The sequence below is a fragment of the Lentinus tigrinus genome (genome assembly GCF_003813185.1).
Source record: "Lentinus tigrinus ALCF2SS1-7 unplaced genomic scaffold L226scaffold_43, whole genome shotgun sequence".
In the NCBI taxonomy this organism is placed as follows: domain Eukaryota; kingdom Fungi; phylum Basidiomycota; class Agaricomycetes; order Polyporales; family Polyporaceae; genus Lentinus; species Lentinus tigrinus.
Window position 1 is genome coordinate 27,862 of NW_027137952.1, and position 15,543 is coordinate 43,404.

General features: G+C 54.1%; 7 protein-coding genes across 7 annotated transcripts; 3 read left to right on the forward strand and 4 right to left on the reverse strand.

The window, feature by feature from the left end:
- Positions 1 to 1,119: 1,119 nt before the first annotated feature.
- L226DRAFT_264431 (uncharacterized protein) lies at positions 1,120 to 2,291 on the forward strand. Its single transcript, XM_067673402.1, has 5 exons — positions 1,120 to 1,449; positions 1,500 to 1,523; positions 1,580 to 2,039; positions 2,104 to 2,190; positions 2,256 to 2,291. Exons 1-4 carry the CDS (start codon positions 1,215 to 1,217, stop codon positions 2,180 to 2,182), a joined length of 798 nt encoding a protein of 265 aa, XP_067530353.1. The 5' UTR covers positions 1,120 to 1,214; the 3' UTR covers positions 2,183 to 2,190; positions 2,256 to 2,291.
- A 527-nt stretch (positions 2,292 to 2,818) lies between these two features.
- Positions 2,819 to 5,407, forward strand: L226DRAFT_471250 (uncharacterized protein; the record flags this gene model as incomplete). Its single annotated transcript, XM_067676367.1, has 11 exons — positions 2,819 to 2,903; positions 3,026 to 3,108; positions 3,159 to 3,178; positions 3,232 to 3,286; positions 3,339 to 4,130; positions 4,191 to 4,348; positions 4,405 to 4,473; positions 4,525 to 4,684; positions 4,754 to 4,871; positions 4,931 to 5,163; positions 5,231 to 5,407. The coding sequence occupies 11 exons, from the start codon at positions 2,819 to 2,821 to the stop codon at positions 5,405 to 5,407; spliced, it is 1,950 nt and encodes a 649-aa protein (XP_067530354.1).
- Positions 5,408 to 6,785: 1,378 nt separating this feature from the next.
- Positions 6,786 to 7,259, forward strand: L226DRAFT_575268 (uncharacterized protein; the record flags this gene model as incomplete). Its single annotated transcript, XM_067685168.1, has 1 exon — positions 6,786 to 7,259. The coding sequence occupies one exon, from the start codon at positions 6,786 to 6,788 to the stop codon at positions 7,257 to 7,259; it is 474 nt and encodes a 157-aa protein (XP_067530355.1).
- Positions 7,260 to 7,590: 331 nt separating this feature from the next.
- L226DRAFT_616558 (uncharacterized protein) lies at positions 7,591 to 8,551 on the reverse strand. The gene is made up of 6 exons (XM_067686920.1): positions 8,464 to 8,551; positions 8,209 to 8,340; positions 8,136 to 8,151; positions 8,024 to 8,072; positions 7,921 to 7,970; positions 7,591 to 7,859 (listed from the first exon to the last, which is right to left on the reverse strand). Exons 2-6 carry the CDS (start codon positions 8,312 to 8,314, stop codon positions 7,616 to 7,618), a joined length of 465 nt encoding a protein of 154 aa, XP_067530356.1. The 5' UTR covers positions 8,315 to 8,340; positions 8,464 to 8,551; the 3' UTR covers positions 7,591 to 7,615.
- L226DRAFT_575270 (uncharacterized protein) lies at positions 8,399 to 9,301 on the reverse strand (the record flags this gene model as incomplete). The annotated part of the gene is made up of 7 exons (XM_067685169.1): positions 8,399 to 8,408; positions 8,466 to 8,554; positions 8,610 to 8,704; positions 8,757 to 8,818; positions 8,868 to 9,093; positions 9,152 to 9,186; positions 9,249 to 9,301. 7 exons carry the CDS (start codon positions 9,299 to 9,301, stop codon positions 8,399 to 8,401), a joined length of 570 nt encoding a protein of 189 aa, XP_067530357.1.
- A 514-nt stretch (positions 9,302 to 9,815) lies between these two features.
- On the reverse strand, positions 9,816 to 11,405 carry L226DRAFT_264507 (uncharacterized protein). Its single transcript, XM_067673403.1, has 10 exons — positions 11,224 to 11,405; positions 11,113 to 11,174; positions 10,964 to 11,058; positions 10,863 to 10,909; positions 10,555 to 10,670; positions 10,488 to 10,503; positions 10,367 to 10,415; positions 10,258 to 10,307; positions 9,957 to 10,200; positions 9,816 to 9,901 (listed from the first exon to the last, which is right to left on the reverse strand). Exons 1-9 carry the CDS (start codon positions 11,250 to 11,252, stop codon positions 9,969 to 9,971), a joined length of 696 nt encoding a protein of 231 aa, XP_067530358.1. The 5' UTR covers positions 11,253 to 11,405; the 3' UTR covers positions 9,816 to 9,901; positions 9,957 to 9,968.
- A 2,321-nt stretch (positions 11,406 to 13,726) lies between these two features.
- Positions 13,727 to 14,951, reverse strand: L226DRAFT_264534 (uncharacterized protein). Its single transcript, XM_067673404.1, has 3 exons — positions 14,407 to 14,951; positions 14,236 to 14,340; positions 13,727 to 14,177 (listed from the first exon to the last, which is right to left on the reverse strand). The coding sequence occupies exons 1-3, from the start codon at positions 14,761 to 14,763 to the stop codon at positions 14,013 to 14,015; spliced, it is 627 nt and encodes a 208-aa protein (XP_067530359.1). The 5' UTR covers positions 14,764 to 14,951; the 3' UTR covers positions 13,727 to 14,012.
- Between the last annotated feature and the right edge of the window lie 592 nt (positions 14,952 to 15,543).

Consider the following 15,543-nt stretch of genomic DNA (forward strand, 5'->3'; position numbering starts at 1 on the left):
CATGATATGAACGCAATTACAGCACTCACCTTGGTTCTCCCATCGGCCGCCGCGGATTGATGTTGTGGGCTCCAGTGTGCGCGAAATCCCACATGAGCGCTGTCCAAGGCGCCGTTGGTGTGATGGCCGGTTGGATCCAGCGGGTCTAGACGTCTCGCGTGAAGCTACCCACAGTCGGTGACATGAAGGGGACCCCGCGAGTCCAATTTGCATGGGAACTTGCCCGGGGAACGTGGCGCGTTCAGGAGAGCCGTGATTGCCACCCGAGCGCCTGGCTGGCCACGGTCGCACGGCGAAATAAAGTGCCGCGGTCCTTTCGGCCGGTCTGCTCGAGGAAGATCGTTGCGGGAGCGTAGAGTCTGTACTCCAGAGGATAGTTATGAACATCAAGGGGGGCCTGCGAAGTCTTCAGACAGGACGCTCATGTTCACGGTGTCCGCGGAGGCGCATAGTACGAGAGATCCTCGACACAGGCTCGTACCTGCGGGGACTTGCCCTCGCGAGTCATGGACTGAGCTCTTGAAAAGCAAACTCAAATAAGGAGGGTTTCTCTCAGTCTGCTCTCAGTTAGAGCAGTCTACGGTCCCGGTCTCAAGGAGCACGAGATGGGGATGGCAGCCGCATGCAATTGAGTGTTCGTCACAATTGACCCTGAACGACGTGCGCCTGCGGTCCTCATCTATCCGTACCAAACATACGGACTTGGTGTGAGCATCCAGCAGAGTCAAGTTCGATTAACAAGCTGAAGTCGGACTCACGAAAGATATGACATGGAATGCTTTCGGAGCGCGCCGCGGATCACCCGACACGGCGTTGAGCGTGCCTTGAATTGAGACAGGTTCCTTCACCGCCGGGGGCCGTTAGTTCGGTCCTTTCGGTTCCACGCAGATGTTGCAATGAGAAAGCTACTGTCGAGCACTCGCCGGTCTGTCGTATGTCCTTCAGTATTGCCTACACGCTGTAATATCCGTTGCGGATGCGCACAAGTGGTGAGAGTGTTCGACTACAAGACTTAGACGCCGGGGTATGGACTCCGATTAACCGAGTATGTTACGTAACTATGGTGTTATTAAGCGGACTTTAGCCTCTGGAGCGAGAACTTCAAACCATGCCCGTCTTCGACGACTTCCCACTCGACGTATGACCACTTAGACTCTCTGGTCGAGCTCTTCTTCCGCAAGGTCAACGATCAAATACCTCTTCTTCACGAGCAAATGTTTATGGAAGAACGATATCAAGCGCGGATTGCACCTGAGAGAGGGCGAGTTCGGTGCGGTGATCCTCCTGGTTTGCGCAAGTGGAGCGCGATACAGCAGCGACCCTCGTGTCAGGCTCCTCGACGGCACCGACAATTGAAGGTCTGCAGGATGGAAGTGGTTCTATGCCGTAGAATCCCGGCGCAAGCTTTCCCTCGCTCCGGCTCAGTTGTACGACTTGCAGATCTGCGTCGTGAGTCATCTCTAGGATCTACGGCTACTGACTATGACTTTGCCTGGCAGGTCGCAGGTCGCGGGACCGTGGAGGTGCGTAGGGCGTTACGGCTAATACTTCTGTGCTGCGGTACTGACCGAATGTGTAGGGATCTCCTCGCGATGCTCGTTTTGGCTGCTACGACTCCTCATCTCAGCGCCTACACCGCGACGCATCACTGGAGACACGAGTACCTCGCCTGGGACCGCGGAGAACGGGGTTCCTCCCCCCTCTGTCAGTGACCCTGCGGGTGTGCCTCAACACTCAGCCATTCAAGGTGCTGGTGCACAGATGGGAAGTACCGCTCAGCAAGCTTTCTCGTCGGCGGGCGATTCCACGGCCTCTTCCGATATGAGCGGACACGCCATGTTCGGGCTCGAAACTCTCGGATACGGTTACGCTGGCACCCTATTTCCGTCGACAAGCGGCTTCGGTTTTAGTTTTGGCTCAGACCAACATTCGACCGTAACTATGGGCAATGCTGTGCAGGAAGGAGATCTCCCGATGCCGGACTTGGCGGTTATGGACGATACCTTGTCGATATGGAACAGCGCGCCTGAGGCCTTCGAGTGAGTTCACATACTTGAGAGCTACGCTTACTTGCGAGTGCTGATCAGTCTGTGTCGCGCGTAGGTGGGACGACTTGGGGGCATATCTCAGCGGGGCGAGCCACGGTGCGAATCCCAGTCATGGTTCATATGAACCGACGTAGGCAGCTTGGTATGTCTTAATTCCGCCGGCCAGGGACTCGGAGATCTCGCATTTACTGATGCTGTCTAGTGAAGCACAACAAAGCATACTTGTACCACGGCAAGTTTTTGACCAGATCATTAGAGGACGGTACTTGTTATGCTTGTTGCCCCTCCTAATTCCGGGCAAACAGCGCCCGAAGAGAGGGAGTCGAGACACCCAGGATGAATTCGTAATAATGCGCTTTTCCTGCATGGCGGGAGCCATGGCTGCGTCTGCGTGACATCCACCGATCGGAAACTGCGGAAACTGACACGCGGACGAAGCGCGTCGCGAGTCGAGTGAACAGCATAATGGGTCGCGAGGAGAGTCTACGTATATGATGATACATCCCAGACTGGGGCCCTGTACTTTGACTGCGGGTGCTCGCTGCGCAAGGCTGCGGTGCTTCGCATCTATTTCTTGGTCTTTCCCGGGGGTATCGCCACCGATCGCGAGAAGCCCTTTGCACCGCCTTCGGTGCGATCTGCGGGCGTCCAGGTCGTGGGATGAACGTGGGGCGGCAAATTATATAACTCAGCGGAACTGTAGCAGGCGCTCGTACTGATCCAGACACCCGCGCGGCGCGCCGACTCGCCCCCTAACCACGATGTCCGCCATGTCATCTGCGGACGAAGACAACGCACCTTCCACCAAGAAGCGCAAAATCCAGCGGGCATGCGATATCTGTAGGCGCAAGAAGAGTGTGTACAATCTCCGTGCTCGTTTATACATGTATCACTCATAAAAACCTTGACAGTCAAGTGTACGTCTGCCTTCAATATGTGCAAGCCGGTAGGAATTGGCTGAATTATCACTCTTTCAGGCGACGGCGCTGAGAAGCCGGATAATCGCTGCTCGAGATGCGTGGCCGGTCGCATTGCGTGCACCTATAATGACTCGCACTCGGTTAGTCCCATAGAGCTCTCTCTTCATCCTTTCTTCTGACAGTATTTTAGAAAGTCACCTATCCCAGGAGGTGAGAAATTCACCGGGGTGCTTGCCTCTAGATTGAATCCTATTGTTTGCCAGTTACGTTGAGAAATTAGAGAGCCGTGTGGAGCGAATGGAGAGACTGATGAACCAGGTGCGTGATGCACGGCGCAGCACCCCTATCACGCTGATCAGGGTCTCTATAGTTATGTCCCGACACCGACGTCTCCACAGAGCTGGACGGACAGGTTCCAGACAGCGGGTCAACAACGCGGGCCATCCAATCTGAAGGGCCTCGCGCCAGCACCTCTCTCTTGGGACGTCCGAACACCCTGATCTCGCTACCTATGACTCCGCGGATACAAGGAAGTCCTGACGGCGATGATCTGAGCGATGATGACGTGAACGTGGAACCGGGACTCACGGATACTTTGCGCAAGTTATCCGTCAGTGCCTCGGACTCATACCGCTATCATGGCAAATCAAGTGGCATGGTCCTCATCCGGGCGGCGATAGAGATGAGGAACCAGCAACTCGGCGGGTCTAGCAAATACGAACCTCCCCAGGAAAGAGCATCATACAAGTATCTGGTGAGCCCTTTTACGATCCTGTCTATGCATAGCATTGTACTGATCTCCTCCCAGTGGCTCAGATCAGAGAGTATGCCCGTCTTCGACGAGTTCCCGCCCGAAGATATGTTGAACTCACTGGTCGACCTCTATTTTCGCCACATCAACGATATGTTACCACTCTTGCACGAGCCGACGTTCAAGAGTGGTATCATCAACGGGTTGCACCTCCGAGACGGTGGATTCGGGGCCGTAGTCCTGCTGGTTTGTGCATGTGCATCGCGGTTCACCGATGATCCGCGTGTTCTTCTGGAGGGTACCGAAGACAGGAAGTCCGCAGGATGGAAGTGGTTTCAAGCCGTAGAAGACTGGCGCAAGATCACCGGCTCCCTCGCTCCAGCTCAGCTCCACGACTTGCAGATTTGCGTGGTGGGTGCTCTCACTATTCGCGCATATGTACTGCTGTTGATCTGTATCCGCGGATGACAGCTCATGGCGAACTATCTCATCGGCTCGTCTGCTCCTCAGGCCAACTGGTCCCTTCTTGGATCCGGAATTCGTATGGCCGTAGACGTCGGAGCCCATCGGCATAAGATGTACAAGACCAAACCAACAATTGAGGATGAGTTGTGGCGACGCGCGTTCTGGTATGTCTCGTTTCCGCATGATGCAGTTCGGTAAACATCACTGACGATCACTCAAGGATCTTGGTTCTTCTTGAGTGGTCGAACTGTTATGGGCTAGGAAGACCGGCTTCGCTTCATGACGAGGAGTGCGTGTTCATTCACTGGAGATATACCTGGCTAACGCACCGTGTTCTCAGCATCGACGCCGCTCTGCCGACAGAGATCGATGATGAATACTGGCCGACCTCTGGTAGTGAACAAACACCTAGTCAACCTGAGGGAAAGCCGTCGAAGGTTGCATACCTGGTGGCTCACATACGCCTCGCTCGGAATCTAGCGTTCGCAACCAGGACAGTTGTGAGTGCCAATTCTTCCAAAACTTCGTGAACGGACACCGATCCTCATGAGTCATTTCTTACGCCTTAGTACTCCATCAACAGGTCTAAGCTACAACTCGGACAGGGAGACTCGCAGTGGGAGCAACGCGTCGTTGCGGAGCTCGACTCGTCACTCAACAGTTGGCTAGATTCGCTTCCCGCACATTGTGAGTACTGGTATCCCGTGATGTACCCAACTGCGGTCGTGCTAATGCGTCACTTGCAGTGAGATGGAATCCTGACCAAGAAGACACGCTCTTCCTGACGCAGTCCGCAACCCTATATGCGTATTACTTTCACACCCAGATTGCGGTTCATCGGCCATTCATCTCCGCCTCACGTCGCGAATCTCCGCTGTCTCTTCCCTCAGTCATCATTTGCACGAATGCCGCAAGATCCGCCATCCAAACCTTGGATGTGCTGTATAGGCGCACCGGGAACCCTTACCACAGGAACATGGTATGTCATACTACATATGGAGCCTGTTGCGGCTTGCTCAGTATTTCTCTTTGCCGGATCTGCACAGGGAATGTTGTTCATGTCAGGTATAGTCTTGATGATGAACGTCTTGGGACAGAAACGCGCTGGTCGTTTCGATAACGTGGACAAAGATGTCGCAGTCCTTCGACGAGCGATGTTAATGCTGGAATCTCTGAAGACCGAGTATGTATCGTCGGTACTCATCAGTTGCAACAATGATTGACATCGTGTCTCAGGGTGCAGGTCTCGTGTGCACTACGGTGAGCAGCCTGCATGTCGAACACGGCCATTGTGATTCTAACAGAAAGCTCAGGGATCTCCTCGCAGAGCTCGTAGAGGCGGTTGACGTTCCTCCTCCGGCTACCGATTCTTCGAATCATCCGTCGACGAGCACATCCGTAGGCATTACGGCGTACGGTACACCTTCTCCGTATGCCAGTGCTCCAACAAGTGTGTCACAGCCCTCGGAGACACACGGTTTCCATTCTACCACATCGACCGAGAGCATGGTCAAGCAAGCCTTGTCGACCCAGGGATTCGACCCTCGCAATATCGGAGAACCGGCCACTTTCGGAACGAGTCCTCTTAGCGTTCCGGATGATGGCTCATTCTTCCCGTCCACGAGTAGCATCGGCCACAATCAGGAATCGATTCAGCATGCACCCGACATAGCTTCTTACGGAGTAGTCGACGACGGGATTCCGGACTTTGCATTTATGGACGATACCTTGACAATGTGGCTGAGTGCGCCTTCGTCGTTTAGGTGAGTACATGCGCAGATCTTTCCGCTGAAGGACACTCATGACTGCTTTGGTCGCAGCTTGGATGACTGGGGTGCGTATTTCAATAGCGGGAACCGTGAATGAGTTTCGGCCCGGGTACGTAGGGCGATACGAAAGTTATATCACCGAAAGATATGTTGGTTTCAGGAACGAACAAATAGCTAGGGTTGTACTTGTACTGATGTGTTGTTCGACTGCTAGTAAGACCATGTCCTACCAGACCTTTGTGACTCAAGCCGAGAATATCGATCAACGCTACCCCGGACCGCTTGGTGAGTGTGAAGGAACATGCCAAGTACCCGACGTTAGCGGGGCTGTCAAGCAAGGCATCACGAGAACACCCAGGATTGGTATTCCCGCTTACTATGCATTGGAAGGAACGTGAGTAACAAGCCACACCGCATGTAGTCTGATTCACCACCGCACCTTCTCAGGGATATATACCATCTAGTATACCCAAGCTGGTCTTCTCGAGAAGGATCGGCTAGACTTCCATGCCCAAGAAGCTCATTCCGACTGGAAGCAGGTTCCCCAAAGCACGCGCTCGATGCTCATCGTGGACTCGACTAGCCAGCTGGGTACACTACCATCCATATTGAGTGGGGAGCACTGACTTCTGTCCAGCTTGGGCAGTCGCAGAGGTCAGCGCAGTCTCCACGCACCGTTAAGGCAGTCGATTTGGCTCCTAAGTGCGCCTTCACACTATGTAAGCCGCCTCCACTGTCGGATACGATATTTGTATATAGGTCATAGACACAGAGCGACGAAAAATAAGCTAAACACTTCAGAAGAGTAAGCTACCTGAGAAGACTCTACAACATGCTCTTCCCTTGCGTCGCCCTCGTCCTCGCCCTCGTCGGCGCCGTCCGCGCAACCCCGCCACCACTCACTACCACCGCTGCATCCACCACCACCACCGTGCGCCTTCCCGATGGGTTCCCTATCACGGACCTGTCCAAGGACAGCACCACCGCGCACCCCAACGTCACCGTCGGCGAGGGCGGCGTGCACGTTGATGGCGTGGACGCCGTCAATGCGATCCTCTACCTCTGCCAGGGGTCTGGCTGCAACCTCTGCACGAGCTACAGCCTAGATAGCCAGCCCCACCGCGTATGTCTCACCGGGTACATCAACTTCGTGTCCGTGTACATCTACCAGCCCAGTGACGTGGGCCTGCCCTTCGGGGTGTACACTGGGCCGTCCGGCTGCACGTCATTTGCCCAGGTTCCTGCGGTGAACACGTGCTACAACACCGTCGGCTACACCGGGTGGGACTTTGAGCTCTCCCCGTGAGTACGGGAAGGAAGGCGCAGGGTATGTCCAGTGTTTGGGTTCGTCGTTGCTTCAAGCTCATTTTTTTCGATGTTTTAGGACAGGAAGTCGGACAACCATGGACTTTGGGGAAGGACATGGTTTTTGTACGAGTACAGGGGATCTAGTGATCGCAACTGAGTATGTCATGACGGTGACGGATATCTGGTGGATATATGTATGAATGGCAGGAAACTGAACCGATGAATATGTCGCTTTGAAACGCACTCAAACCGTGGATCCTGATAGAGCCCGGGGGTGCATCGTTGGACTGAGAACGTCCTATTACAGTCATGACCTCGCCGTACCCATCCCGAACATCGCGAATGATGAGAGTCTCAAACCGCCGCATCGACGACCACATCTGCGTCCGCTCCTTCGCCGCCGTCTACGTGTTCGTCTTCCACCTGTTCCTCTTCGGAGAGGGACGGGACAATCGAGGAGCCCAATGAGCCTATGACGCGCTCGAACACGAGCGACTCCGACTGCCCTCCGTTGTCTTGAGTGGACCCCATGCCTACCGCCTTGACATTGGCCGACTGGAGGTTAATCAGGAACCGCGAAACGATGATCGCAGTAAGCCTAAAGGGATGCGGATGTCAGCGAGTTGCGACCACTGCAGATGATGATGAGCGTCACGTACGGCTCGGTGAAGAACGTCACCACGCTGACGTTGGCCAGCGGATCCTCGAACTGGGTATAGGCGTCAGACGAGCAGTAGGGTGACGCACTTTCAGTCAACTCACAGATAGCAATGTCAACGTGAGGTGGAGTGCGTTCAAAATACACAGCGCTCTAGACAAAATTGCGTCAATGTGATATGGTCAGGCCAGTCCCGGGACAGGGATGTATGCTTACACGAAGTACGCGGTGCCTATAGGTATCTCCAAGCCTCAGCCAAGTAGCTAAGCCAGAATGAGAGACCACTGACCGTCACGTAGAAGAACGTAAGCGAAGCTGCCCGGGTCGCGGTTCCGTATGGCGTTGCGAGACAGCTTCGTCCAAGTGATCCAAATCAGAATCAAATCCGAAGCCATAAGGCATGTCCTTGACGCAATGGTGACTGTGTGGTGAGATTCCAGGTATAGGTCTGTAATGGGCCTCAACGATTATAATCAAGATTACTCACACCTGAAACAAGCGAGGAGTCAGCGGTAGACGTCTCGACGTAAGGAGCACTCAACTCACCGTCGGGCCGTCTCAACAGTGGATGAGTCTGAGGCCGAGCACCCGATTCCTGGAATGATTACTCCGCCGACGTGGAAATCAAAATTGGCCTGAAAAGGAGGACCCAAATTGACAAGGCGTATGACTCAAGGACAGGAATTCTACCAGATTGATCCCAACAGGTGCGATGGCCAAGAGGAAGACGAATACGCTCAGCGGCCAGCGGCGCGACAAGGCATAGGTTCGCATCGCAGAGAAGGCTAAACGGAGAGTCGGAAATCGGTACATAATCACGAAGTCGAGGTGACTCACCTGCCCATGGGAAGTATTGCAGGACATCTAGAATGTAGCTCGCGATCGCGATGTCCGAGCAGCTAGCAAGTCATCAGTCACGCTCCTGCAGTGGGAGGACTAGGATCGAACCTCTGAGGAAGACGGTAGTCTGTCAGCCTCTCACTATGTGAAGCGTGAAATAGTCGCCTTACTTGCTCGGACAGGGGTATGAAAGCAGTGATCAATATATAAAAGTGGTAGACCAGAACCAGGAGCCTGTTGGAGGTGAAGAGAGCAGTCGCGCCGGTGAAGGGTCGCATCCAGAAGAGGTTCACTTCATCTCCGAAGGTAATCACGCATTCGTATATGAACAGGCCTGTAGAGACGGACAGTCAGACGGTTATCGCGAGGCTAGAGTTTGTGCTTGTGCTCACCTGCTGTAGACAGGGCGGCGTAGTTACCGATGAGGCTGTCGCATGAAATACATCTTGAGCATGGCACTCTTTGTTGATAAGAGCGGGTAGGACGCACAGTTCAGAGAAGGCGGTGACGAAGGCCCCGGTGTCGTCCGTTCCTGAAGACATTGGGTGGTACCAAGAATTGCTGGCAGTGCTAGGACGGCAAGTCCTCGTCGGAGCCAAGATTATTGAGCCGCTGGGCGAACACTTATACTCACCAGGATGGTTGGTAGAGCGGCCCATGAGAACAAACCCTGCGAAGTCCAGTAAGTCGCGTCGCTCTACGACCGGCAGAAGTGATGTTGATTTACCTTACAATTCATGAAGCGGATATGCCGTCATAGGAAGCCAGAGCGCCGCACAAAACGGGTGGGTGGGACACATGCGTCGACTTCTGCGGTGGAGTTGGAAGGGTTTTCGGAAGAAGTAGATGATAGAGACGATGGGATCTGTCACGCATAAGGTTAAGTTCGAAAATCCCGAGCATGGACCGGGTGGTTGACAGTTCTAAACTCCACAGTACGCCCGAGAAACGCATTCGTCACCCACGGTGCTAGTAGGCCTCAAGCAGAATCGGAATTCTCTACGACAAATGCCGGACAATCGCCGGTCGGCTCGAAACTTGGGATGAACCGGCATTGGTGGGGAGGATGCTGTGTCATTGAACACCAGAATAGCTCTTCGAGTAACAGCTGTGAACAGGTGATACCTTACGACCTCGAGAGACTGCGAAGAAATTCGATGAGACGCGATCCATTGGGGCTTCGGATAACGACGGTACCTAGTCATACTCTCAAACCGCGACACCGGTCTCTCTACCGACTTCACCGTGCTCATCGCCCTCTCCCTCGACTCCCTCGTCCTCCATAGCGGCTGGGATGGAAGCGCCCAGCGATCCGACCACGCGCTCGAATGCAAGCGGTACCGAGTGTGCCCCGGACTGCTGCGTCCAATCTGCACCGGTGGCTCTAGCATTCACGGACTGGAGGTTGATCAGCATACGCGACACGAGTATTGCTGTGAGCCTATCGGGTATAAGGGCATCAGATCCTGCATCCCTCGAAGGGAACGAGGAGACCTACGGTTCGGTGAAGAAGGACACTTGGCTAGCGTTCTGAAGCGGATCGTGGAACTGGAAGGAGGCGGATGATTCATGCGTGTCCTACGGGTCGGAGCGGCCAACTGACTCACCGATAGCAGCGTCAACGTGAGCTGTAGTGCGTTCAGCGTAAACAATGCTCTGTTTCGGAATGGGGTCAGCGCGGTGTGGGAATACGGTATACACTCGGCGGACAGTAGGGAGTATTCTCACATGAAATACGTGGTTCCTGCATGCGTCTCTCAGTGGGTTTGTCATGTTCTGGAGAGGCAGAGCTTACCATCACGCAAAAGAACATATGCGAACGTTGCTCTCTCGCGGATTTGTAGGGCATTTCTGGACAGTCGATACCAAGTCACCAATATGAGAATCAGATCGGCGGCCATGAGACAGGTTCTTGATGCGATGGTAACTCAAAACGTGCATGTTGTTAGCTTCGAGTGCGCCGCAGCAAGGATTAGCATCAGACCACTCACGCCTAGAGAGAATACCGTCAGAAACGTACGTTTAAGGCCAGTGTAGACGGAACCGGGACCGGTAACGCACCGTTGTAGCATTTCAAGAGTGAGCGAGTCTGAGACTGCGCACCCTATATCTGGTATTTCTACGCCAGTAGCGTCAAAGTGGAAAACGACCTGAAACAGCCTTTGTCAGAATGGACAGCATGTGGCTGGAGGGGAGCATCTTACCAGGTTGATCGCGAGGGGTACGATGGAAAGGAGGAAGACAAATATTGACAGTAGCCGGTGGTGCGACAGGGCAAAGCACCGCATGGCAGAGAAAGCTGAAAGCGAGGTGGCGTTAGCTCGCATGCAACTACGGTACCTCGAAGACTTGCCTGCCCATGGAAAGTATTGAATAGGGTCAAGAATATAGCCTAGAACTGTGCTGGACGAGCAGCTAAGTGGATATCAGCAGCGGTTCCGCTCGCCACAGGGTATCGACGAACCTCTGAAGAGTCCATGTCAGCATGTTCATAGATAGAGTGTACAGAGGTTATCTCACTTGTTGAGATAGAGGTACGAAGCTGATGATCAATGTATACACGAGGTAGACTGAAACCAGGATCCGGTTCGAGGTGAAAAGGAAAGTCGCGCCCGTGAAAGGTCGCTTCCAGAACAGGTTCACCTCATCCCCGAAGGTGATAACGGACTCGTATATAAACAGGACTCGCAGTGACGAATATTCGGATCAGCTATGTCAAACTCGAATAAGGTTCAGCTGTCCACTCTCACCTGTTGTGGATATCGTGCAATAGTTACTGATAAGACTAATAGAAGGGGCGTACGTTCAGCATGATATATGTCTTCAAAGGACCGGATACTCACAGTTCAGACAGCGTAGCAACGAGGGTTCCGGCGTCGTCCATTTCGAGATTGAGCTTATAGTGCGTTGGTATGGCAAGGCAATGGTCGTCCTAGGAGGTACAATGCCGTCTTTCAGCGAGACGGGTACTTATACAAGCCTTATAGTCTTGCGAGAGAACACAAAGTGCTGTAGATCATGCCACTCCCGTGACGGATGGATCGTCGCTGTGTTGATGCGCGCCGCATGGGTATGTCGAGAAGCGGGAGCCGATCTGGCTCGTGCTGTAGAGGAGTTGAGTTCACATGAAGGGTCCCTGCCGCGAAGTGTTATATCCGAGCTGAAACATAGGAAGGTGAGACGAGGCGCGAATTAATCATGGACTTAGGGATCTGTACCTGGGTCAATTCTTGTTCATGTTGCGCTTCTCCCGTAAGGCAACTGTCGGTTTGCCTATGTTCCTATGTTTCGTCATACATCCAACTGTGATGCGTGTGTTCTCGACCAAGCTATGTACCTAGAACGGGCGCAAAACAAGGGTCCTCGCCATGAGACTAGGAACATATCATCATCGCCCCGTCAAGATGTAGATGGTAAAAACCAACTTCGCAAGAGCATCAGGACTCGGATTCGGATTCGAAGATGGGCTCGGAGAAGATGGCGGTCGTGAATGGAACTTGACCAACTCCTCCTCGCCGGAAGTGCCCGTGATAAGATAAGGTTACAGGCAGCACTCTCGCGCTGGCAGCAGCACCTTCGTCCCCGTCTTCCTACATGAGTGCGTTGCACACCATATCTATGATTCTGCGACGACACGACGCTCTGTACCTATGCGTTATTATCTCTGAATACCTTGACCAGCGTGTCTTCAATCCGACCTTCAACTGTCTTCTCCAACATCCTGAATATGTATGTCTGCTTACTCCTCTGGCCTCATTGTTAGTAAAAAGGTGAGTGTTGTACAAAGACAAGGATGAGGTCCATGAAAGAGATTGCGAGGACGAGAGGGACACGCCTTGCCTGGCGCATCGGTGCGTGTCAGCTCATTTCTTTTACCCAACGATCTCTAGTATGGACCATGGTCTTTCCTCGTGGGTCTACGCATTATGTCTCAGCGGAGAAACTCGTGTAAGGTAAGTTTGAAGGGTTAACGGGGAGTAAAGAATCTCATCTTCATCTTGTTGTCAGGAAATATGTGTACAACAGTCGTGGTCGTGGGCAACAGAAGATCTACCAGTCTCTCATGCGTCTTCCTTTCCCTGCCAGTCCGTGTTGCGCGGGTTCTGTGCCACCGCTGCTCACCCTTCATCCGAGCCCATGAATACCCTGCGAAGTTGGGCCGCCGCTGACGCAAAGCAACGAGCCTGTCCCTCGTCCCTTAGGAGCAAGTAACCCTTCACCATTGTCACCAGAGGCTCCAACAACGTAGAACCCCTCCTTGGCCATGAAGCAATACGTAAAGCCTCGGGAAGGATCTCCACACGTCAAGGTATCATTATCGCCGCACTGGAGCGCCGCCAGGTCGAATGGATATCCCGTCGCGCGGTCGGTCACCCCCTGCTCGAACTCTCCATCGTCCTCTCTCGACTTCGCGATCCGCAATTCATGAGACGTCGACTCAGGCCACGCTCCAGGCTACGGGAACTAGTCAGGGAGCACGCGGTATCTGCACTTCTCCCTTGGTGCGGGTTTACGCCGTATACGTGTTGAGTCCGCAGCTCAGGTACGTCGTCATCACCTCTTCGCCTGCCCGGAGCGCGAGCGCGAAGGTCTCCAAGTCCCATGCGATGTGCGCATTTGACCTGCAACTGGAGCGTGTCATCCAGACGGGTTATCCCAGGGACGAATTGCCGTACCTGTAGGTGATACAGGAGATGTTCGAGGAGGGTCCGGTTGGGAACGCAGCCATGTAGAGGGTGCCCTTGAGGCGTTGTCTCGCTTGCAGGTCCTGAGCGTGAGCATCGCCTCCTGTTGTCGAGTGGCCCCTTCCTAAATGCATCTTCGAAGTACTTGACGGCTTCCTCCGCGGTCGGATCAGAGACTCGAAAGGCAGCGGCCAGCGGGGAACACCGTGAACGGCCACGCTACAACGATCATATCACCAAATGTGTCGCGAACATACTCACGCTTGCGTCGCCAGCTGCTGGGGAGTCCTCGTACGTGGCGGCCAACTGGGTGACCCAGACGCTTAGGGAAGACGAGATGGGTGGCGCACAAGGAGGCCGTGGAAACACACTAGTGTGCGTGCGATGCGGTATGAAAGTACTACATTGATGAATTGATGATATGAGAGCGTGACATAGCGTAGGATACGAGGAATGTGAGGCGAGTATGCGAAGAGAAAAATGATAGTGGAAGTGGTAGACATATGCGCATAGAAATCTAACGAGACCGGGAGAGACATAACAACAACCGAGAAACTGGGAGAGCATACTAGTCCCTGGGCACGACCAGCTCGACATCCGCCTGGTATATCTCTCCGTTCACCCAGCACAACCGATGAAGGCGTAAGTTGGCGAGGGTATGGACATCGTTGGGTTCCCCAGTGATCTGCCATTCGGCTCCTTCATTGGGCTCGAAATCCCATTCACGTGCTTCCTGTTGAGAGTATTGGTCTGAGCGCATCCGGAGCAATCGCGTCAACGGAGATACGCACCTGGAGGAAGCTCTCGTACGCTCGCGCAATCGCTCTTGCGATTGACCAGGTCGTCCTATTGTGTTCCAATAGAACCGTATGGGTGTACTGCCGATACCCCGGCCACTGGAGAGAGTAGAGATCGTCAGTACACGCAGCTCGAGAGTGCGACGCGATCATGAAAGGACGTACGCTCACGTGGAGCCACGTCTGTCCCGGGTATGGCATCACAGAGTCGGGCATCCCTAGGATCCAGTACCATTCTTGGTGCATCTCGAGGTCAAGGATGGCCTGAAGAGAAATCCCTTGTTCATGGACACAAAAGGAGAAGGGGTTCCATATGAGCTCCAGCCAAAATGGCACCATGGGAGCCAAAAATTGTAACGGAATCATCCGCGGTATAATGGCAGATGAGGAGTTATCGACCCCGGGTGAGGAGTTCTCGACCGGTGAAAAGTTGTCGACCGACGCGGAGTCATCGACCGGCGGCGAGGAATTATCGACGAGTTGTTGCAGCATTTCGTCGATCTCTTGAAGAAGGCTTTGCATGTCGATGAAGAAGGAGGAACTGAGGATGAGGATGCGAGTGGGGGAGGCGACGTCCACTTGCTGCTTGACATGGTCCCCAGCCCCGCTCGCTGTTAAGTACGCAGACCATCGCCATCGCTTTGACTGTACGCTTTGGCACTCTAGGAGCGACGCATTGACAGGCCCAAGCTGTAGAGGGGTGTGCGAGAGCGTGCCGTGCTTGCGGCAGACCAGCAAGGAGGGGCACCAGGAGACGCCCGACCGCTAGCAAGAGTACAAGGGCGTCCAGATATGTCGTTCGAGGCCCGCTAGTGAGGAAGAAGACAAAGCGCAAGTCCGCGAGCCTGACAGAACAATGAGTAGCGGTCGATCTGGTGAGAAATCGGTCGAAATTTGACCGTGCAAGGCGGGTACACTTACCAGGTAGGGTAGGATCGAGCCTTCATCACGACCGCGCGCTTTTGCTCGAGAGCATGCGTGCGGGACCAAAGCGTTCAAAGCGAGTATCTGACCGATACTGGATCGACGAGTGGGCGGCATGTAGGGCGGTTGCCGGCTCCGAGCCGTTGGGGGTCAGTCGAGCGCCGCCGGGCGGGGAGATCATCTGGGCCTCGACGATCGCTGACAGACGCAATCGGCTACGCTGGGAGGTTACCTAGAGAGCTCACTCCGTTTCCGGGGTCCATGTAGCCGTTGTACCAGCATGGTACACCCCAATCGCGGGGATGATGTTAAGTCCCTCATCGCCAGAACGCGTTGGTCCAGATGGAACGGATTGAGTCTCTAGTGTCGCAACACAGT

Excerpts from the sequence above, each read along its gene's own strand:
- L226DRAFT_264431 (XM_067673402.1), top strand. The coding sequence starts at position 1,215 with ATGTTTATGGAAGAACGATATCAAGCGCGGATTGCACCTGAGAGAGGG. Across the intron at positions 1,524-1,579 it reads CAGGTCGCGGGACCGTGGAG|GGATCTCCTCGCGATGCTCG; the intron begins GTGCGTAGGGCG and ends CCGAATGTGTAG. Across the intron at positions 2,040-2,103 it reads AGCGCGCCTGAGGCCTTCGA|GTGGGACGACTTGGGGGCAT; the intron begins GTGAGTTCACAT and ends TGTCGCGCGTAG.
- L226DRAFT_616558 (XM_067686920.1), bottom strand. The coding sequence starts at position 8,314 with ATGGCTTCGGATTTGATTCTGATTTGGATCACTTGGACGAAGCTGTCT. Across the intron at positions 7,971-8,023 it reads TCACGTTGACATTGCTATCT|TTCGAGGATCCGCTGGCCAA; the intron begins GTGAGTTGACTG and ends GCCTATACCCAG. Across the intron at positions 7,860-7,920 it reads GTGACGTTCTTCACCGAGCC|GCTTACTGCGATCATCGTTT; the intron begins GTACGTGACGCT and ends GCATCCCTTTAG.
- L226DRAFT_264507 (XM_067673403.1), bottom strand. The coding sequence starts at position 11,252 with ATGAACATGCTGACATGGACTCTTCAGAG. Across the intron at positions 11,059-11,112 it reads TCAATACTTTCCATGGGCAG|CTTTCTCTGCCATGCGGTGC; the intron begins GCAAGTCTTCGA and ends CCTCGCTTTCAG. Across the intron at positions 10,910-10,963 it reads TACCCCTCGCGATCAACCTG|GTCGTTTTCCACTTTGACGC; the intron begins GTAAGATGCTCC and ends AGGCTGTTTCAG.
- L226DRAFT_264534 (XM_067673404.1), bottom strand. The coding sequence starts at position 14,763 with ATGCAAAGCCTTCTTCAAGAGATCGACGAAATGCTGCAACAACTCGTC. Across the intron at positions 14,341-14,406 it reads AGACGTGGCTCCACGTGAGC|TGGCCGGGGTATCGGCAGTA; the intron begins GTACGTCCTTTC and ends TACTCTCTCCAG. Across the intron at positions 14,178-14,235 it reads CGTACGAGAGCTTCCTCCAG|GAAGCACGTGAATGGGATTT; the intron begins GTGCGTATCTCC and ends TACTCTCAACAG.